Source organism: Herpailurus yagouaroundi, unplaced genomic scaffold, assembly GCF_014898765.1.
Source record: "Herpailurus yagouaroundi ecotype Mexico unplaced genomic scaffold, PumYag 205, whole genome shotgun sequence".
Classification (NCBI taxonomy): Eukaryota; Metazoa; Chordata; class Mammalia; order Carnivora; family Felidae; genus Herpailurus; species Herpailurus yagouaroundi.
The window spans coordinates 15,107,030-15,128,932 of record NW_024412436.1 but is presented as its reverse complement, the minus strand read 5'-3'; the positions used below and the strand labels follow the sequence as shown (position 1 = coordinate 15,128,932).

Sequence of the window (21,903 nt, the reverse complement as noted above, 5' to 3'; positions counted from 1 at the left end):
TTATGAGAAATGCCCAGAATGGGCAAATCCACAGAAACGGAGCGAAGATTACTGGACGCACGCGGGAGAGGGATTGACACAGGGACGGGGCTTCTTTTCGGGGTGGTGGGAATCTTCCGGGACCAGCCGTCGGTGATGGGCGCCCAGCACAGAGAGTGCACCAAGAACCTTTCAAACGGCGAGCTTCGTATCGGGAGAGCTTGATTCGATAGAGAATTTAAAAGAGAAAAACAGGAGGGCAGAGGAGACCCGCTATAATCCACGCGTTCGTTACTGGTCTCTGCGGAAAGACTGGCCCCATTTGCCAGGACAGCAAGGGTGCCGGGGGAGATAAGCCCGACCGACCAGCCCCGACGAGGCAGAAGGGGGGACCGGAGCGCGGGCTCGTCCCTCTCCTGCCCTGTGGGATCACTCGCCGCCCCACACGCCCACCCCGCCGCCCCGCCCCCCAGCGGCCAACCCAGATCCTGCTGAGCCAGCGTGACCAGGTGATTAGGTCAGGTCGACGTGGCCCCTATAGATCCAGGGCGGGTCGGAGACCCACGGAAGGTCTACAGTAGACGGTATGGTCAGGCCAGCCCACAGTCACTCCGTGGCAGACGTGACCCCAGGTCTCTCAGTTCCACGTTCTTGCCATGACACAGGACCTGCCCTGCCTGCTGGAGGGGAGCCCTGACCCGGGCAACGCCCCACAGACGGGGCGGGCAGAGGTGGACACCGGGTAGAAGGAGGAAAGGACAGACAAACGCCTTTCCTGCCCACGAGGAACGTGGTGCTGTGGGAGAGACAGAGGGGCCTTGCTGCTGAAAAACAGGAGACTTGGACGGCGCTGAGGGTCCCGGCAGAGGCCGTGAGAGGGGGCATCCCAGACCTGAGGGCAGCACAGTCCCCGGAGTGGCCGCAGCAGCGGGGGACCCGGAGGAAGGCGGAGTCGGGAGGCAGCTGCTGGAAGCCGGACGAGAGCTGATGGCGACCCCCCGACCCGGCCTGTTCAGAGACGGGGCCACGGGAGACAGGAGTCGGGGACGTGTAAAGTTCGTGACGCTGGCCGCACAGAGCGCCACCTGTGACCTGGACGCTGCTTGCGGGGTCTCTGAGGCGGCTCGTGTTGTCACTGTGTCACCATGTCACACGCTCCCGGCACTCAGGCCCCGCTGCCAGTGGCCGCGGGCGCCCTGCGTCGTCCGTCGGCTTCTCTGCTGGACCTTGTCCCTCAGCGTCTTCTGTTTCTAGCCTCTCCCGCCCCTGCACCCCTGCCCCGCCCCTCCCTCTCTCGTTACAACACAGAACACGGTTCCGCCAGGGAGGGGAGACCCTCACGGAGCCGAGTTCTCTGCACCCCACCCCCCACCCGTCCTCTCTTCCCGTCACTCAGTCACATGCTCCGCAAAGGCCATCGTGACCTTCAGGTGGCCCAAACCAGTGGCTGCTCCCCACCCCATCTCACTGGACACAGTCCACACTCTCTCCTTCTAGAAACGGAGGGAAATCGCACGAGGGTGTCCCTGAGTTCAGACCTAGAGCCCAAGGGGAGGCGGGGGGTGGGGCTGGTCTTCCTGGGAGCACGCGCAGTCCGTCCCTGTCCCAGGCGAGAAGGCAGGTGTGCACGTGAGGGGCGGCGGGACAGTGGGGCCCTGGGAAGTTCTCTTCCGGTGCCTGTGACGTTTCCTCGTGGACGTAGGGGTGGAGGACATTCGCTGAGAGAGCCCAGGGGGCGGAGGCGACTGAGACACAGAAGGTATGAAATAGCGACTACGCGCACAGGAGAGCGAAAGGGCAGGGGGCTTCTGTGCGGTCTCCAGGCGGCGGACGAGCCCAGCTGCCCTGCCCTCATAGACGACCCTTCGCGCCGGGCAGTCACCTAGCTCTGCCCTGCTACCTGCTGGCCTCCTCGGAGCCCTCGTCGTCTCTGCCAACAGGGCCGGGACTGCCCCGCGGGCCACCACCGCCTCCCGAGCTCCAGCTCCGGCTCCGGCGTGTCGAGGACAAGCCCACCGCTAACTAGCCGGCGAACGAACCCGCCGGGCCCACGGGTCCTGGGTCGCTGACCAGGCTGAGGGTCCGGCTGCGTGTGGCGTGTCCGCGCTCTGCCCTGTCCCCCCCCGGGGCCCCTCACCACCTCCACGCACACGGCCGCCGCCCCTCTGCATCCCCGCTGTTCCGGGCTGTCAGAGCGATGCCCTCACCGGGGACCTGTGCCCTCGGGTATCTGCTGACGTGCAGAGGCAGAAACACAACCTGCTCTCTTGAACTATCAGCTGAGAGAGAGAGAGAGAGAGAGAGAGAGAACGGGGGGAGGGGCAGAGAGAGAAGAGAGAGGATACCAAGCAGGGTCCGTGTTCAGCATGGAGCCTGACATAGGGCTCGATCCCACGACCCTGGGATCAAGACCTGAGCTGAAATCAAGAATCAGACTCTTCACCGACTGAGCCATCCCAGGCGGCCCTCAAAGATTTTTCTGTAAAAGGAACGTTTTAAGTGTTGAACACAAAGTAAACTCAGGAGGCTGCCAGGCTCGACCCCCAAGTTCAGGGAAGCTCTTACCTTTTAATTTTTAAGGTTGTTTTTTAATGTTTATTTCTGAGAGAGAGACAGAGCACAAGCAGGAGAGGGGCAGAGAGAGGGAGACACCGAATCTGAAACAGACTCCAGGCTCAGACCTGTCAGCACAGAGCCCGACGCGGGGCTCGAACCCACAAACCGTAAGATCATGACCTGAGCCGAAGTCAGATGCATAACCAGCTGAGCCACCCAGGTGGCCCCCAATTTTTTTTCTTAACATTTATTTATTTTTGAGAGACAGAGAGAGAGAGTGTGAGTCGGGGAGGAACAGAGAGAGAGGGAGACCCAGAATCCGAAGCAGGCTCCAGGCTCTGAGCTGTCGGCCCAGAGCCTGACCCGGGGCTTGAACTCACAGACTCTGAGATCATGACCTGAACCGAAGTCGGATGCTTAAATGACTGAGCCCCCCAAGTGCCCCCAACAAGTGCCCTCCCTAACGCTCCTTACCCGTTTAGCCCATCCCCCCTCCCACAACCCCTCCAGCCACCCTGTTTGTTCTCCATATTTAATATGTTCTCCATACTTACGTTTTTGTCCCCCTCCCGGTTTTTATATTATTTTTGTTTCCCTTCCCTTGTGTTCATCTGTTTTGTCTCTTAAAGTCCTCCTATGGGTGAAGTCATACGATTTTTGTCTTTCTCTGACTAATTTCACTTAGCATAATACCTTCTAGTTCCATCCACATAGTTGCAAATGGCAAGATTTCATTCTTTTTGATTGCCGAGTAATACTCCATTGTATATATATACCACCTCTTCCTTATCCATTCATCCATCGATGGACATTCGGGCTCTTTCCATACTTTGGCTCTTGTCGATAGCGCTGCTATAAACATGGGGGTGCATGCGTCCCTTCGAAACAGCACACCTGTATCCCTTGGATAAACACCTAGCAGTGCAGTTGCTGGGTCGTAGGGTCGATCTATCTTTCACTTTTTGAGGAGTGGGGCAACTTCAAATGTGGGGGGGAAACACACACACACAAGGGTATGAATTAACACACACCAGGGGCCCACGGTGGAGCCTGCGACTCGATCTCGGAGTTGTGTAGGGTGTAGAGACTCGTTAACAATAAAATGCTTAAAAATAAATAAATGACTGATAAAACACACCCAGAAGGAAAGCTGAACACAAAGATCAGGAGCGTGGTCTTTTCCACCTCGAGGAGGGAGATGGGACGGGAATACAGAGACATGTGAGCTTTAGGCGATGTTCTCGAGCAGGCCGGCGGATACGTTTACAGGGCTTTATCACACTATTAGTAGTAAGTTTGTTAAAGCAAGCCACGCGTGGACTAACGATGAGAATGTGCCACGAATCAAGGATTGTAATTAATCCAGCTTTGAACACTGACCGTTAAACACACAACCGTGCAGCAGGCAGAGGGGTGGTGTGCGTGGGCTGGGGACCCCGCCAGGACCCTCAGATGGCAGAGAAGCGACGGTCTTTCCCCCAAGTATCCCTCGATATCATTGCTGGGCTCCCTTCCCTTCGCTGCACCCCAAGCCACGGCCTCCGCACAATTCTGTATCCCTTCAGGCACGGATCACGGCAACAGTGTCCCCGACTTCCCAAATCCCTCCAACCTCCAGATGATTCCGTTACATGAGGAGTTTCGGGGCCCCTCAGCTTGCCTTGAGGGAGACATCCTGTGTCCCGGGCCCAGCACCCGGACTCTCACCACCTGATGCCCACGCAGCCCATCGGGTGCTCCTCGGGCAGAACGGACGGTGAGGGCCCCCCGCCCCCGACTCCCTGCCCACCGTGTGCAATTTTGCTGCCACGCCTCCTGTGCCCAGACCCTTGTGGCACGCGGAAACTGCATGTTCGTCCCTGAGTCTCTCCCCCGATACACACACCCCCTCGCTGTGGCCCCGTGCTGGACACAGAAGAGATGTTCAAGACGTGCCTAATGAAGGAATAACTCACTAAACATGCAATTACACCCAAGCTTTGTGTCTTGCGTCCTTGGATTAGCAGAATCGAGCCCCGGGGGGATAAAAGTATGGAATTCAAGTACACGTGTGCCCTGAGGGCTCTTATGTCGTGTGTGATAGTCTGAAAAGGTTTGCACGTATGACTGAAACCGAGACAAAGTAGGAAGTGCTGGGAGAAGGCTACAAGCATCTAGAAATAGTAGTTTAGATGCGGCCAGTAGGAGCCCCGGACGGACAGCGGACCCGGATTTCAGCCTCACTCTGTCCCATCCTCGCGGTCACCTGGAGACGTCACTTTCCTCGCGGGTCTTTGCTCACCTGACCCAGAGGACACGGCTGTGCTGTGAGCTGGACCAGGCCACCCGCGTCCAGGGGAGACAGCGCCTGGTGAGCTGAATGCAGCCGTCAGCCCTGGAGGGGGGCCAAGCCCCCCGGGCCCAGGTCAGGGGTCCACCCCGCGGTTATGCACACACGCATGCGCGTGCCACACGCGGAGCCCCCGGCCCGGCCCTGCACTCACATCGTCCCGTCTGGGCCGCAGCCGCTGTCGCCGACGGGGCGTCACAGATGAGAGCACAGTGGCACCAAGCTAAGCAGCAGGAGGATTTGAACCCAGGCTCGTCTCCCCTAAAAGCCCACGTGTTTTCCCAAGGCACTATATTGACACTGTTGAAAGAGACAAAAAAATCGATGGAAAACGGGGGTTGAACTGGGGGGGGCTGCTCTCTCGTGCTCAAGTCCCCACACAGCTGCTGGGCTCCTGCTGTTTGTCAGAGGCGGGACCCTTCTCTTCCAGCTGCAGGGAGCAGGGCCGGGGACACCAGGGACACCGGGAGCACTGGGGACAATGGAAACACCGGGGACAATTGGGACATGGGAACACTGGGGACACTGGGACACCGGGAACAGCCCCTGCTCCTCCTGCACCCGTGACCGGCACATGGCCTCACGCCTCCTGACGTTCCAGCTGAGACAAGCGCCATGAGTGACAATGCTCTGCAGTAAGGCATCGGTAAAGGGGCCGCGGCTGCTGGTCTCTGCTGCCCCCCAGCGCCCTGGGTCACCCCACAGCCTCGGGGACTCCTTAAACCAGCGCTCCCTACAGCATTGTCTCTGCAGTGATCTGCTCGCACTTTCCTGTTTGCTCCAGAGGGTGGCTGCTAGCTGTTTCTGCTGATAAAGAATATTTACACCCGTCTTTATCTTTAAATGACTAGAGCATTCTGAAAATCAGTAAGGGAAGGGACGTGCATTTACCTGACTCTCCCGTATGCGCCGTGTTTCAGGGGAAATGGTTGGTTGGGCAACACTTTATTTTTTATTTTTTTAATGTTTACTTATTTGAGAGAGAGAGAGAGAGAGAGATAGCAGGGGAGGGGCAGAGAGAGAGAGGGAGACACAGAGGAGAGCGAGAGGCACACGCCCCACCCACTGAGCCAGCCGGCTGCCCCCCAACTTGTGTTTTGGGCTGTGATTATTGTCACGTGTATACAGCCGGACTCGGTTTGCTCACACTCTCATCGGAAGGATGCGGGTCACCTGGGAAGGTTGTGTCCTCCCGCGGTGACTCTACAGGGGGCAAACCTGGTGCTAATCACAGGGGGCAGCGGGGGCAGCCCGCACCCAGCGCCTGGTAGGGACGAGCCCACAAAGACATTCCGGCCCAACCTCGCATCTCTTCTGGGCCACGGGGGGTCCAGGGCATCCAAGAGACTGGTCAAATCTCTGTCACAACGGTGTTGCATTTTGACTCCTCCCTCCGACCGGGACTCCCTGTTCCCCTTCCACAGATGCTGATCCTGGTAAACACCAGGCATGCGGAACCCCGGCTCAGCGTCGGCTCCCGGAGAGCACAGCCGGCAACAGAGCAGGCCAGCCACGCGGGCGTGCGCTCGGAGGGACGCACGCGGCTTCGTGCTCTTGCTCACCATCTTGAAAATATAAATCCCCGCGGTGATTTCGGTTCTATGGAAAATTCCGTAAGTGAACTTTCAGCAAAGTGAGCCAGAGAAATCTTTTCATCAATCAAGATACCAAATTAAAGGGCGCCTGGGTGGCTCAGTCCGCTAAGCATCCGACTTCGGCTCAGGTCATGATCTCACAGCTGATGAGTTCGAGCCCTGTGTCGGGCTCTGTGCTGACAGCTCGGAGCCTGGAGTCTGCTTCGGATTCTGGGTCTCCTTCTCTCTCTGCCCCTTCCCACACTTTCTCTCTCTCTCAAAAATAAATACACATTACATAAAGATACCAAATTAATAAATCACAATTATTCATTGTATTATAGAAAATTATGAGACCAAAAATGGCCTCTTTTTGCAGTTTGTAAGTTTATGTTCCCCCCCCACGTGTCACTATTACTATCTCTTATATGTAAAGTATATTTTTAAAGGAAAAAGCCTTATAAGGTAAAACCCTGGATTGCGAGGAACTCGTTCTGTGAGTCCACAAGACAAGCAAACATTTCTAATAAACTTTAACCTGATAAGCGAGCAATGTCTTGCGATACGAGTCGTCTATGACACCAAACGTCACATGATCACAAGTGAGCCAATTGAAATTCGCTTTGACATACAAGTGTTTGGATTACAAGCATGTTTCCAGAATGAATTGTGCTCGCAAACCAAGGTTTTACTGTATTTTAACAGCACCTTTTTCCTGGGTTTTAAAGAACGTGGCCACATTTGCACTGAGCCCTGCACGTGGCGAGCTGGCCGCGAGGGCCGCCTCCCACCCCACGAGTGGCCGTCCCGGAGGGGTGCACCAGAGGGCGTACCGTGAGCTGTTATCTGCTATTCACACTTCGTGCGTACGATGAAGAGATCGTAGGGGCCCTGTACGCACGGAATACAGGGGAGGGGAGAGGGCCGGGGGCCTGCAGAGAAACTCCGGATTTTGCCAGGAGTTTGTCTTTGTCAGAGCCTTGTTCCTGACGCCAACGTGAGCGTAAGATACAGACCAGCGATTAAAAACTAAACATGAAGATGTCATTTAGATAAGTCATTAAAAAACTCCCTCACCGCCAGGACGCTAACACTGCCTATGCAACTGAACAATCAGGAGTGTCCTTGTCTAAAACCGGCTCGGAACAGCCCGGCCCTGGGGACTGGGGCTGCTTCTCAAGATCGGGGGCCCTCTTGGGGACATCAAGTTCTCAGAGCAATAAACAGAAAAATATCTGTAGTTAATTAAAATGGGCCAATACCGTCACTTTCCACGTGGGCTGGGAAGGACTAAGGGGTAGGATATCAGGCAAAGGCTGGTAAAAATAGAAGTCACACCCTGATTTTACACTCTGCCGCTTGTCTATTTGATGTTTCTGTTTACAGGACCCCTTGTGCAGAGTAACGCTCTGTTGTCCTGCGGACGGAGCCCCACAGTTCACGACACTGCTGCGGGTGACGGGGCGCCCCACGCTGTCCTGACATCTGTCCTGCATCAGTCCTACATCTGTCCTGCCATCGGTCCTGCCATCCGTGCTGACGTCCGTGCTGACGTCCGTCCTGCGATCCATCCCACCATCCGTGCTGACGTCTGTCCTGCCGTGCATCCTAGATCTGTCCTGACGTCCATCGTGTCATCCATCCTGCCGTCCATCCTGACATCCGTCCTACATCCATCGTACATCCGCCCTGGCATCCATTGTGACATCTGTCCTGCTGTCCGTCCTGCTGTCCATCCTGCCATCTGTCCTGAGGTCCATCCTGTGGTCTGTCCTGCTGTCTGTCCTGCCATCCATCCTGCCGTCCATTTTGCTGTCTGTCCTAATACCCACAAGCTTCAGACACAGGCTCTACAGACAGCGGGGAAAGAACTAATCCAAGAGACTTTGCCTGCAGCATTCTGACCTTGTGTCCTCAGTAAACCCACAAGAACTGTGAACAAATGTTGAACACTGGCTACTAGTTTTGATTTGCACAGTAGCATGGGCCAGCAAACTACTTTCTGGGCGTCCCTGGAGAAAGAAAATGGGGAAATTCATTAAGAATGATGGAAGTCGGGGCGCCTGGGTGGCGCAGTCGGTTAAGCGTCCGACTTCAGCCAGGTCACGATCTCGCGGTCCGTGAGTTCGAGCCCCGCGTCGGGCTCTGGGCTGATGGCTCGGAGCCTGGAGCCTGTTTCGGATTCTGTGTCTCCCTCTCTCTCTGCCCCTCCCCCGTTCATGCTCTGTCTCTCTCTGTCCCAAAAATAAATAAAAATTAAAAAATAAAAAAAAGAATGATGGAAGTCACGTTCTCATTGCTGGAGAAGAGCGTTACAAATGCAGAGAGACGGAACTCTATTTTTTGTAATGTTTATTTTTGAGAGAGACAGAGAGACAGAGTGCGAATGGGGGAGGGGCAGAGAGAGAGGGAGACACAGAATCCAAAGCAGGCTCCAGGCTCCGAGCCGTTAGCACAGAGCCCGACGCGGGGCTCGAACTCACAGACCGCGAGATCATGACCTGAGCTGAAGTCGGACGCCCAACCACCTGAACCAGCCAGGCACCCAGGAGAGAGGGAACTTTGAGACAAGGCACTTGGTCTTCATTTGGAATCAAGGGTCAACGTGAACTCACGTGACAACAGGATAACTTTTTAGAAGCTGAATTCACTTTCGTAAATATAAAGTCAGCCTGCATTTATTTACCTAAGGTTTCTACAATTTATTTACCTAATTAACAGGGAACCAGCAGGATGATCAAGCTGCTTAAATTAAATATTAATATTAGGCTAAATATCCTAGCTCGGGATAAAGAATGTTAAAACAGGACTTCCAGGATATACACAAAACTGGCTAATGTCATACAGGACAAGGAAGGGACAACCTTGGTTGGGAGGCTTTGTTCTCGTATTTTTTACCTGAAAGGAATTATTTGCATCAGCACCAGACAAAAACCTACATGCTAATGTATAACCTTATAGAGTCGGGGCCCTATTCAATGGTGTATAACAAGTCAAACAAAATTACATTTTCCTAAAGGATAAGAAAACCCGGGGCGCCTGGCTGGCTCAGTCGGTAGAGCATGCGACTCTGGATCTTGGGGTTGTGAGTTCGAGCCCCACGTTGGGCATAGAGATTACTTATGAGTGAATAAATGAATGAATAAAACTATCATTTAAAAACAGAAATCCTGGGGCGCCTGGGTGGCTCAGTTGGTTAAGCGTCTGACTTCGGCCCAGGTCATGATCTCGCGGTCCGTGAGTCCGAGCCCCGCGTCGGGCTCTGTGCTGACAGCTCAGAGTCTGGAGCCTGTTTCCGATTCTGTGTCTCCCTCTCTCTCTCACCATCCCCTGTTCATGCTCTGTCTCTCTCTGTCTGAAAAATAAATAAAATGTTAAAATAAATAAATAAATAAAAATAAAAACAAAGACAGAAATCCTCGGGTGGGCCTGTTAGCTGGGGAGCACACAGATGTGTCCACCACTGGGCTGGCGGGCACCCAGCCCTCCTGCCCCAAAAGCCGATTGCCACACTCACGTTAAAAGTGTTGGCTGAAGCCCTGTTCTCGCGGTCTGGACTTGCCCAGACATCTCCGCTCTCCTCGGTGGCCTCTCCCGTCGCCCGCCCACCTCACAGGAACTGAGCCAGCTCTGGGCCTCTGCTTGGTTATGACTTCCTCGCTGGAACCTTCCAAGTCTCCCCAAGTCTGAGTGAGGGTCCTCCACAGCACTTCCCACCACAGCAACGATCAGGGCTAATCACGGCCGCCTAGATCCTCTGTGAGCCCAGGCCTGAGTCCTGTTCACGGCTGAAGCCCAGAGCTGCGCATGACCACACATTACACAGACAGGTGGATGGATGGTCAGATCAACGGATCGGTAAACAGGTGGTCGGGATAACAGATATCTGGATAGATAGGCAGACAGAGACAGACAGAGATAGACAGACACAGACAGATTAGAGAGGAGACAAAGGGGCGGGGCGGGATCCCGCCAGAGGGCTTTACAATCTGCCTCTGTGGCTGCCTTAGACTCCCCCCACCCCCACCCCGCCAACACACTTTCTCCATTTCAGCTGTTTATACTGAAACGTATCCAAAGCCTTTCGCTGCTCAACTGGGGTTTCTCCTGCTCGGAAGCCACAATGCTGCGCTCGGCCGCACGGTGGAGCCGACGAGGCGCCGAGGACGCCCCGGCCAGGTGGTTACGCCCCGCAGGCCACGAAGGAGAGCAGCTCCTGGGTGTGAAGGGTCACCCCAGGCTCAGGTTTGTCGTTCGGGAAATCTCCGGGGCTGTTAGGACTCTGAGGCTCCAACCAACCATCCGGCTGCCCAAAAGGGTGGGGAGGGGGCGTCTCCTCACCAGGGAGCCCGTAGTCTGGGATCCGTTGTGAGGACAGCCGGGGGGGGGGGGGGGCACCCGGGGGGACAGCTGTCTTCCAGCCCATCAGTCCTATTCCAGCAGGACCCGGGAAGGAGGGCTGGGGGGCCACCGTCCCTGCCCAGAGCTCTGCTTCCAGGAAGGGGCCTTCGGTGCAGCATTCCTGCAGGGCGGGGGCGCATCTCCGCCCAGACCCCTGCCCCCTGCAGCCAGGAGCCGCCCCCACCCCTCCGACGAGGACCCTCCCCCACCAACCCTCCTTTGACTCCCTCACTGCCTTTACAAGCCCTAGGGGACGCAGTCTGTCCCTACCTCCAGGCTTCACGTCTGTCCTCCCCTGGCCCCTCACACCAGCACGATCCCCACCCCCTCCCCAACCCCACTCATGAATTCCCAACAGGCCCAGGGAGTCCCTGAGTTACTCAGTTGGCTTGGAGATGCTCCTGGGGTAGAAGTGGGCGGGGGGAGGGGGGCTGTGCGTCCTGAGCAGACTCCCTAGTCCTGTACCAGCGCCTGAAGGAAGGGCCAGCCAGCCCAGCCGCTGACGCTGACAGAGGAGGAGGAGGATGGTGGCAGGAAATGCTAGCAGGGCCTGGTCTCACCTTTGTCCCGAGCACAGGTCGCCCCACCCTAGGGGACAGATCTTCCGGTTCTCTGAGGAAGAGGGTGCACACCTCACCCTAAACACAGAGGCGGGAACAATCCTGGTGGACATTCAATCAGAGCTCCTCAAGGCTGTCAACTGGGAGACCCTTCCACGGGACGCGGGGCCCCAAGCTGCACCTCCCCCACCCTGGGCCAAGGACACGAACCCTGAACACACCAGCGGGCTCTGCCTCGGGGATCCTGGGGCCCACGGTCAGGCGCCACGCCAGGACCACGAGGCCACAAAGAAAGTCCGTCCAGTTGGGGCACTTTCAGGCCAGCAGGGAATCGGACTCACAGACACGTGTGGCAGGCGGGAGCAGAGAAGTCACAGCAAGTGCCGAGCTGATAGTTCTAATTGTTCCTTAATGTGCTTTTGGGTTTATAGTAAATCCACACCACGGAATTTGCATTAGGGAGCACCCCCGTCTTGCTTAGGGAGCATCCCTGTCTTGCCGTGACTTGCATTTTGGAGCAGTTTCTGGACTGCTGGGGCAGAAGGAAATCCCTCCCAGACACTCCCCTCTGAGTGTGAGTCAGGAAGCAGAGGTGTCCCCAGCCGGGTCAGAGGCACAGGGACAGAGGCTGGGCGTAGCCGCTCTGTGTGTCCGGACCCAGGCCCGCGCGCTCCCCTGCGGCTGCCGGACCTTCTGCTCTGGCCTCGGCTCCCCATCCGCGGGGGTTGGACAAGGAGACGGTCCAGCCCTCCTCCTCCACCTCTGCTAAGAGCTGGAGAATCTCTGAGTCAGACACTGTGTGGCCACATGGCTCAGAAGTGACTCACACCGAGACTCGGCGGGGAGGCCCCTTTTGTAATATTCCCTTACTTGGCCCCGGGCAGGGTCTCGTGTTCTCTCCCGGGAACTGCTGGGCAGAGCCTCTCTCGGGGCCAAGGAAGAGCCCGACACTCAGGCAGTGACCGCCTGGGCTGGGCCCTGGCACTGACCCAATCGGTACGAGGGACCGACGCAAAGAAACGGCTTTCCAGGCTTTAAACCCCACCGAGATTAAATCATAAATCGTGTCGAGACTGACTTGGGCACCACTAGCTGTGCCTGGAAACTCACATTAGTATTCTAAACAATAAATCTGTGTGTGTAAGGGGCGGGGGGCGGGGGGGTGGGAGAGACAGAGGGAGGGGGGGGACTAGCCTCCAGAGGAGACAGAGGCCTCGGCCGGGGCCAGGGCCAGGGGAAGTACCCGGCTATTCTGGGCGAGCACTGACTGCGTTTACACTCGGCGGTGATGGGAGGTGGGAGGCTGGGAGCAGGAGGTGCAGGCCGGGCGGGCTGCGAGGCAGGAAGCGCCCGATCATGTACACAGGATGCAGGCTGAGCCGCGCTGGAGAGGGACAGTGAGAAGCCGGGGTTGGACATAGGGTCGGGGATCCCATGGCTGACCGTGGCCACTGTGGCTTGCAAGGTGAGGAGGGTGGCAGCCAAGAGGGTTTGTCCTCCCCCCCACCCCGCACTGGCCCAGAACACCACACGCCCGCGTTCAGGGCCGAGGTTCCCGAAGGCGACACTCAGCACCCGCCCGGTGCCCCCGGGGAAGGCACTGAACCGCTGGGTGCCTCAGTTTCCTCATCTGCAAATGTGGAAAACGTAACAAGACCTGTGTCATAGGGTTGTTGTGAGGGTTTGCCCGGGGAAGGAAAAGGAAAACACTAACCTGGAAAGACACCTGCTCCCCCATGCTCTCGGCCACATTCTTTACAACAATCAGGATGTGGAGGCAGCCCCAGGGTCCGCCAACAGGTGAGTGGATGGCAGGCGGGGTGTGTGTGTGTGTGTGTGTGTGTGTGTGTGTGTGTGTCTGTGTGTGTGTGTGTGTGTGTGTGTGTGTGTGTGTGAGCCAGCCCTCTGCTCAACCACAGACCCCAGCAGACAAACCCACAAATACACAAGACCCCTTCCCCCGCGCTAACTGAAACCCAGCGCACTTCCTTCTTATCACGTCTTCCTGAGGCATCGGTGATGGTGTTTCACAAGGACCAGAACATTCCAGTCGCTGGAGCAGAAAGGCCCCGATAGGCTTGCCTAGAAGACCACACCCCACGGACCCCTTCCCTGCCCATGATTGTGGGGAAGAATGTGTTCTCTTCCAAATACACGTTTCTCCCTGTCTCTGTCTCTGATACACACACACGGTCTCCATTTCTCTCCGTGTCTCTGTGTGTGTCTCTCTCTCACACTCACTCACACACACACACACACACACACACACACACACACACGGCTGGCCCTCAAAGCCGGGGCCCCTCCCGCTTGGGGTGATCCCAGCCTCTGTGACTCACCCACTGCCCAGGCCTGGGTGAGTCAAGGCAGGAAGTTTCTCCAGGGCGAGGCCCTAGGGTGTGTGTGTTCCTGTGTGAGGGATTGTATGGTCCAAAAGAGATGGGATTTTGCCGGATCCGGTGAGACAGCGTCGTGTGAGAGCCTCTGAAAATATAAAGAACGCTGTTTATTCAGGTTTTAAAAACTGTCGCTTGTCCAGTGGTGGGGGCAGTAATCGTTGTGTGCATCTGAAATAAATCTGAGTCCCTCAGGACAGCGAAGTTCTTCTGTGAGGACAGCCCTGTGTGCAGAGGCCTGGAGGCTGGTGGGCGGCCAGCTGGTGGTCCTGGGTCCTGGGTCCAGGTCCTGGGTCCTGGGTCCGGGTCCTGGGTCCTGGGTCCTGGGTCCTGGGTCCGGGTCCTGGGTCCTAGGTCCTGGGTCCAGGTCCTGGGTCCTGGGTCCTGGGTCCTGGGTCCAGGTCCTGAGTCCTGGGTCCTGGGTCCTGGGTCCTGGGTCCTGGGTCCTGGGTCCTAGGTCCTGGGTCCGGGTCCTGGGTCGGGTAGAGGACGAGCAGCGCAGGCCAGGCCGGGAGGAACCGCATCCCCCGGGGCTCAGCTGGCCTCCAGGAGTCTGGCAGGAGCGTGAGTGCCCCTGGTTGCTCTGTCACACTGGCCAGGTGGACAGGTCTTCTCCCAAGAGCCCGGGGCCAGGAGGAAATCCGGGGAGCCCAGGGGAAATCAGAAGTCAGACGGTAAGCAAGTTAACAGCTTCCTGTGTTCTCCTTAAACCTACGAGCTGGAAGCCAACACCGGTGGCCCCGTGTCATCCAAGGCAGGCAGCGGCACCTGGCCATCGATGGAGGACAGGAACGATAGTGGCGAATACAAACCCAAACCCTCAAATGTAGGGTCACTCCCTAGAAAGGGGTGCCCGGTGACTCCGCTCCTAAAGCGTTTGGTGCAAAGGGCTAAGTTCTTTTTCTTTTCTTTCCTTTTTTTCTTTTTTTTAGGCCTTATTTTTAAAGTCACCTCTACACCCAGTGTGAGGCTCGAACTCCCCACCCTGAGATCAAGAGTTAGCTCCCCTGACTGAGCCCACCCGCCGGGCGCCCCAAGGGCTCAGTTCTTGAATCTGAATAAATACTCTAGGTGGCAAAATGCAATTCCCAAATCCGGGAAATTTAGGAAGTGGAAAGCAACAGGCAGTCTCCAAAAGATGTTGAGGGGCAGAGAGAGTTCCTTCAGGATGCAGCCACTCCCTATGGAAACAGCCTCAAGGACAAGCCAGTGCTGACTTTGACGCCAAGAAGAAACCAGCACCTGATGATGTTGGAAATAAACCTCCAGGCTGGGTCAGGCCACCTGCCAGCGAGCCCTCAGGCCATGCGGTGTTTGGGTAGAAAGGGTTTCGGAGGTCACCTGCCCCCCAGCAGCAGGGCCCCCACCCAGTGGCAGCGCCCCCCTCCCCCAGCGGCAGGGCCCTTTTGGGCAGGGGGAGTTCTTCCTCCTCCTTCCAAGTCCTCGGCTGGACTAAGAAATCAATTTACATGGGGGCACTGGGGTTGTTGCTCAGTCCATTAAATATCTGACTTCAGCCCATGATCTCACAGTCTGTGAGTTCGAGCCTGCCCATCGTCAGGCTCCGTGCTGACAGCTGGGAGCCCGGAGCCTGCTTCGGATTCTGTGACTCCCTCCCTCTCCCCGCCTCTCCCCCCTCTCACACTCTGTCTCTCTTTCTCTCTAAAAAACAAAACATTAAAAAAAAAGGAAGGAATTCAATTTACACGGAACGGAGCAACAGGGGAAAGGCCCAAAGCTGCTTCACACACGCACAGGACACATGCACAGAGGCCCAGTAATGAAACTGGGACCCAAGAGATGACCAAGTCAGGCAGCTTTTATACGGTGTAGACGAAGAGACGAGAAGTTTGTGAGGAATTGACAGGTTAAGGAAAACAGGGGTTTGTGAGCTTTAACCAGTATGGAATTCTCTGCAGTTTGGGCTGAGGTCGTGGACGAGTAAGAAAGTCAGCAGGTTTGTTTCCACCGCTTTCTCGGCGCTCAAGGCCCCATCTCTGGTGATGAGGGTGTGTCTTTTCACTTGTTACAGCAGGAAGGGTATTTTTCACGTGGGGGGTTTGTTTCCACTGGAAGGAGGAGGGTCTGAAGGCCCTTGGGCCCGGTGTTTCTCTGGAATAATCACTCTGCCACAGGGGCACATTCTGGGGTGGCCTGTCCTTGACCCCACAGCCCCACCTTGCTGGTCCTCAACCATCAAAGCCTTAGCACTTCCTATGGAATCAGCATCTGGGTGTGGCAGGCCTGGAGTCTGCATTTGTAACCACATGCTTCCATGTGGTTCTGATGTGCCGCAAAGTCGGGGACCCCCCCCACCCTGGGAGCACCCCAGTGCAGCTGTACCCGGGGTCACAAGGCAGTCCGTTCCCCGGTGCGGGCCAGTGTGCAGGCTTTTTTATGTTAAATTAAAACCTGCACCCCATTAAGCCCTGCTGGTCCCTGTTCCCTCTGTGGAGGACACGGAATGAAGACGCCCCCTACTCCCCATCACACCTGTAAACAGGAAGTTAACACCGAGGCCTGCGCACAAGTGTGTTAAAAGATACTTTCTTAAAAGAATAAAATAATGACTCCCATGAAAAGATAAGATGAACATACGTCCAAGATTTTATTTAACTCATTAAAGAAGGAGGGAACTGGTAGGTGTTTTTTGTTTCTTGTTTTTTGATAGTTCAAAGGAGAAACTAAAAAAGAAGCCAGTTAGGAATGCAGGATTGAGGGGTGCCTGGTGGCTCAGTCGCTTAAGCGTCCGACTCTTGACTTCAGCTCAGGTCATGCATGGTCTTACGATTTGTGAGTTCGAGCCCCGCGTCGGGCTCTGTGCTGACCTGCTTGAGATCCTCTCTCTCCCTCTCTCTCTCTGCCCTCCCCTGTTCTCAGGCTCACTTAGTCTCTGTCAAAATAAATAAATAAGCTTTAAAAAAATAATGAAATTAAAACAAACAAATAAATAAAAAGTCTTCCGGACAAGGTCACATGGCCCGTAGGATAGGGTGGAGAGGGTAACTGAGGGCTAATCCACCCCTTTTCCCACTGACACACAGACACCTGCCTATCAGTGCCGGGGAAATGCAGGACATGCAGGCCTGGGCCACCCCGTCCCCCCCCCCCCCAGGAGCTGCCAATCCACGCTCTGTCCCTGATCGGTCACCCGGCGCTGTCCCTGTTCTGGTCCCGGGACCGGACACCCTGCACCGTCCCAGCCAGCTCTGTCCCAGGACCGGTCACCCTACACTGTTCTCCGAACACTCTGCCAGTATTGACACAAGCCCCCCATTCAGTGTGAGTTTCAACAAACAACCATTACCTGTTTTTTATTTATTTATTTTTTAAGTTTTTTTTTTTTCAACGTTTATTTATTTTTGGGACAGAGAGAGACAGAGCATGAACGGGAGAGGGTCAGAGAGAGGGAGACTCAGAATCGGAAACAGGCTCCAGGCTCTGAGCCATCAGCCCAGAGCCCGACGCGGGGCTCGAACTCACGCGAGATCACGGGAGATCACGCGAGATCGTGACCTGGCTGAAGTCGGACGCTTAACCGACTGCGCCACCCAGGCGCCCCCATTACCTGTTTTTTAGAAATCTGTATCACCAACTCTCCACGTGGAGCTCGAACTCATGACCCCAAGATCAAGAGCCCCACACTCCACCGACTGAGCCTCTTAGTGTAAGTACGTCCCTGCAGTATCTGGGGCACACTTACACTAAAAAAATACTGGTGTTAACCTGAAATTCGAATTCACCTGCGAAGATGTCTGTATTTGCCAGCCCGGCAGCCCTGCCCATGATCATCACAGGCCTGGAGGCCTTGGAAGCCGGTGCTGCCGGTGGCCAGGTGTGCGACAGTGGTAGTGGGTGGGCCGGGCGCTCGCACCTGTGAGACCAGGGCGTCGCTGCGAGGCTCCCACGAGGTGACCTCGGCAGAGCCGCTGGGACAGTGTCTGGCACAAAGTCGGGGACTAACTGAAGGCAGCGAATCTAGTCCCCCCCCCCCACCTCCTTACTGCCCTGGGGTTGCGGAGTGAGTTATAGGTCCACCCCGCCCACGGCGCCGAGGTCACCCCCGCGGGGAGGCACCCACGCCCCAACCGTGCTCTGCGCCAGGAGGCCACACCCCCACCGGGAGGCCACGCCCCGCGGCGCCGAGGCCACCTCCCTCCTGAAGGCCACACCCCCGCCCACGGCGCCGGCGCCCAGGCCACACTCCCGCCCGGAGGCCCCACCCCGCGGCTCCGAGGCCACACCCCTCCCGGAGGCCACACCCAGCGGCGCCGAGGCCACACCCCGCCGGGAGGGGGCGCCTCCCGCTAGGGGAATCACAGCCTGCAGAGCTGCAGACCGCAGTCCAGCCGCAGCGCACCGGGCCCGGCCGCGCCCCTGCAGACACAGGCTCGCCCTCGCTCGCCGCGCCCCTGCAGAACCGGCCCTCGCTCGCCGCGCCCCTGCCCAGACCCCCACCATGGCCGGCATCGCGGCCAAGCTGGCGAAGGACCGAGAGGCGGCCGACGGGCTGGGCTCGCACGAAAAGGCCATCAAGTACCTCAACCAGGACTACGAGGCGCTGCGGGACGAGTGCCTGGAGGCCGGGACGCTCTTCCAGGACCCCTCCTTCCCGGCCATCCCTTCTTCCCTGGGCTTCAAGGAGCTGGGACCCTACTCCAGCAAGACGCAGGGCATCGTGTGGAAGCGGCCCACGGTAGGCGGCGCGGCGGGCTGCGCGGTGGGGGGAACCCGGGGGCATGGGAGGGTTGCGCGGGTCCGGGGAGGAGTCCGGGAGGGGCAGGGGGTCCGGGGAGGAGTCCGGGGGTCCGGGGTGCGGGGTCCAGGCCTCTGGCCGAGGGCCTGCGCCGGCCGCCGGGAGCGCGCCCCTCCCCGTTACTCGGCGCCCGCTCGTCCGCCCCGCGGCCCGGCCCCTCCCCGCCCCGGCGCTGCCCCGGCCGGTCCGGCGCGCCCTGCCCTCCAGCGCAGGCCGGGGAGCCGCCTTCGGACTCCACGGAAAGTCGCGGTGACGTCAGGGGGTCCCGAGGAAACTAATCGGAGTCCCGTGGGGAGATGGCGGGAGGAGGGGCTGCGGGGAAAGGAGGGAGCTGGGAGGCAGGCAGTATGTGACCAGGAAGAGGGGGGCTCCAACTCTGCTTCGGTCTGCTTCGGGGAGGGCGGGATCCACAGCCTGGGGCCTTTGTGAGTGAGGACTGTCTCATGCGTGGTGGTTACATGTGTCCAATCAGAGTTCCCTGTTTAGTTTTCCAGATGGGAGCTGGCCAGACCTCCGCCAAATATTTACTCTGATGATTAAGGAAGGGCTGGGGTGGTGCAGCAAGGGCCAAATGTTCCTCCTCATTGCCTGGCCCACAATCGTCCCTGGGGAAGCCCGGGGCCCCTCTGAGCTCCCTTGTCCTGTACCTCCTGCCCTGGCAGGCCTTGGGACAGCTTGCCCTCTGATCTGGTCGCGCCCCCCCCCCCGCCCCCCAACCCCAGCTGGCCTTGGATTCCCTGCCACCTGCACCTCCGCAGACTTCATGGGCTTCCCCCACCAGACCTAAACAAGGATCCAAGCCTCTAGATTCCTGACGGGAGAGTAAGGTTGCTGCCCTGCGACCACTCCTCTGTACCTCCCAGGTCACTTCCTGGTACCCCAAACCCCCGCCCCCCATAGGCCGCAAGTGCTGTAGGAATGCCCCGGACCCTGAGTTCATTCTCTGTCACCTGAGGGGTGACCCTGCCTGAACCATTTAACCTCTCCACCTCCATTTCTTCACCTAAAAGGAAACATGTTGCCTAAATGTTTTTTCTCTTTATTTATCTCTCTTTATCTTTTGTTATTCATCACTGAGCCCTGCGGACTTCCCTCAGGTATTTTCACAATTTATAGAGACAGTTGCATATTATGGTCCTTCCTACTGAACTGGGGGGACCAGGGGGCCAGCATGTGTATCATTCACCGATATACCCCAGAGCCCAGCAGGGCTAATGCTCTTTGCAACATCCATTCACCCATCCAGCAATATTTACGGAGCACATATTCGATGCCGGGCTCTGTCTCCAGTGTTTGGAATATGTCCGTGAACAGAGAGATGGCGATTCTTCGCGGAATGAGTGAGTGAATGAATGCAGGAGTGTTAACGAGCTTCCTCTGAAATTATAGTTGTGGAAGTGATTGAGAAGAGAGCGCATTCCCCTGGCATTAGCATAGCACTTTACTCACAGTTTACAAAGTGTGTTTACACACTCCTTCACTTAACTCCTGCGTTCATTCCGTAAGTATTAACTGAGTACCTACTGCGTACCAGGCACAGTGCATATAGTTTCTGCCTCTTTCGACTTTAGGGGCAGGTGGAAATGCCTGTAGGGCTTCCAGACAGGAAAGAGGCCTGGAGCCATTTCAGGACCCCTGCTTAGGGGAGGCTGTTACGGTCCCATTCGGCGGTTGAAGAAATGGGGGCCTGCAAAAGTTAATATGTGCTCTCACGGGTGTCCGGGGTGGAACCAGGAGGCTGTCCAGTCTGTGGGTGTGCGGAGCCCTCGGCTTGCAGCTGCCCTCTGCCTCCGCCCTAACTTCTCCAGCACCGCTGTGGTTGGGGTCCGGCAGGGGAGACAAAATGGCCCCCGGATTTGGACACGACAAGGTCATTGGTGACTTTAACAGGGCAAGTGCCGTGGGAAGGGGTGCAGCGCCTGGCTGCTGTGGCCTCCAAGGGGGGAGTGTCCCAGCTACATTCTGAGGGTGTCTGTGGGAGGGGACAGGTTAGTGGTGGGCAGGGCCGGATTTGGGGGTTGAGAGGCTGTGGCAGGTGAGAACGACCTCTGTGCTAAGCCACCGAGGAGGAAGGGGTGGGAGACAGGCAGAGAGGAAGAGGTGGGGGAACAGGGTCCCCAGGAAGGGAGAGCAGGGAGGGGTCGGCGCAGGAGGGCAGAGGGTGTGCTCCTTCCCAGGCCTGGAGCTCACGGGCTGGGGAGGGGCTGCAGTTACGCAGGCAGGAAACCACAGCTAGGACAGGCGTGAGTCCCATTGTGCCCTGAGCACAAACCTCCCCGAGAGGTTCAGGACTCACTCACACCGCCTCAAACCTGCTTCTCCTGCCTCTGGGCTCCGGGAGGATCAGCAACTTGTCCTCCCCTGTTAATAATAACAGGTGATGTTTGTGGAGCGCTTACAGAGGCATCTCAGCATACTTGTCACACCGTCCCCATTTTACAGATGAGGAAACTGAGGCCGAAGGAGGGGAAGGAACTTGCCAGGGTCCTAGAACCCGCGAAAGTGGCAGGGCCTGGGTTCCGACCCCGGTGGTGTAAATCCAGAGCCCACACCCTCGGCCGCCCCCCTGGGACTGTCACAGCCGTGTTGAATCCAGTGCCCCCATGCTGGGCACAAGGGTCAGTTTTCTAAGCACCCCTGGAGCCTTCTTTGACAGGGCTGCCCCTGCAGCCCCCTGGAAAAATCCATCGGCGTTAGGCACCCAGAACAGCGGCGGGAGCCCCGTGTGCAGGTTAGTCTGCTGCAGGGGTGCTCGGCTGGCGGGGAGCTCGCCTTGGCAGAAGCTCGTTCTCACTGTCCGTCCCCCGAAACAGACCGACCTGGGCGCGAAAGGAATGTGCTTTGTTGCACATTTCGGCTGCAGGGCAGGGGCCGGACCGGCGCACACACGGGAAAGGCTCCTGCTTGACCAGAGGGGCGCTCCGGGGGCCGTGGGGTGGAGCCCTTGCAAACCGGGTTTGCCGGAGCTGCCAAGAACCCTGATTTATGCCCCGGCTTCCTCTGTGGCTCTGGGGTGGGGTGAGCGCTTCGGAGTCCGGAAACACCGAGGGAGGGCGGCAGGAGGGGCCAGAGCCCTTCAACAGTGGCTCCCACCAGGCCACTTGCGGGACAATCCCGAGGCCTGATCGCCCTCAGAGACTTGTTGCTAATCAGTTAGAGGAGCTCCGGAGCAGAAAGAGCTGGCTGTGTGCCCGTGAGTTCAAATCCCGGTGCCCTCTGTCACAGAGCGCTCGCTGTAACTTCCCACACATTGTGCTCCGTGGTTTTATCTCCTTCGCCTGCGTCCTCACCCGCAGAGTGGGGACGCGCCCGTCTGTGTTCCTGGAGGGGCTCCGTGAGATAAAGCGCCACA

At 57.4% G+C, this 21,903-nt stretch overlaps 1 protein-coding gene and 1 non-coding gene across 2 annotated transcripts in view; both read left to right on the top strand.

Moving 5' to 3' along the window:
* Positions 1-1,647: 1,647 nt before the first annotated feature.
* Positions 1,648-21,903, top strand: part of CAPN2 (calpain 2) — a 66,956-nt gene continuing 46,700 nt past the window's right edge. The window contains exons 1-3 of the mRNA XM_040451965.1: positions 1,648-1,652; positions 8,051-8,054; positions 18,151-18,491. Of these exons, the coding sequence (XP_040307899.1) occupies positions 18,255-18,491 (237 nt within the window). The 5' untranslated portion in view covers positions 1,648-1,652; positions 8,051-8,054; positions 18,151-18,254. The remainder of the gene's footprint in view (positions 1,653-8,050; positions 8,055-18,150; positions 18,492-21,903) is intronic.
* TRNAQ-CUG (transfer RNA glutamine (anticodon CUG)) lies at positions 9,476-9,548 on the top strand. The gene has a single exon. It is a non-coding gene; the product is annotated as a tRNA-Gln (tRNA).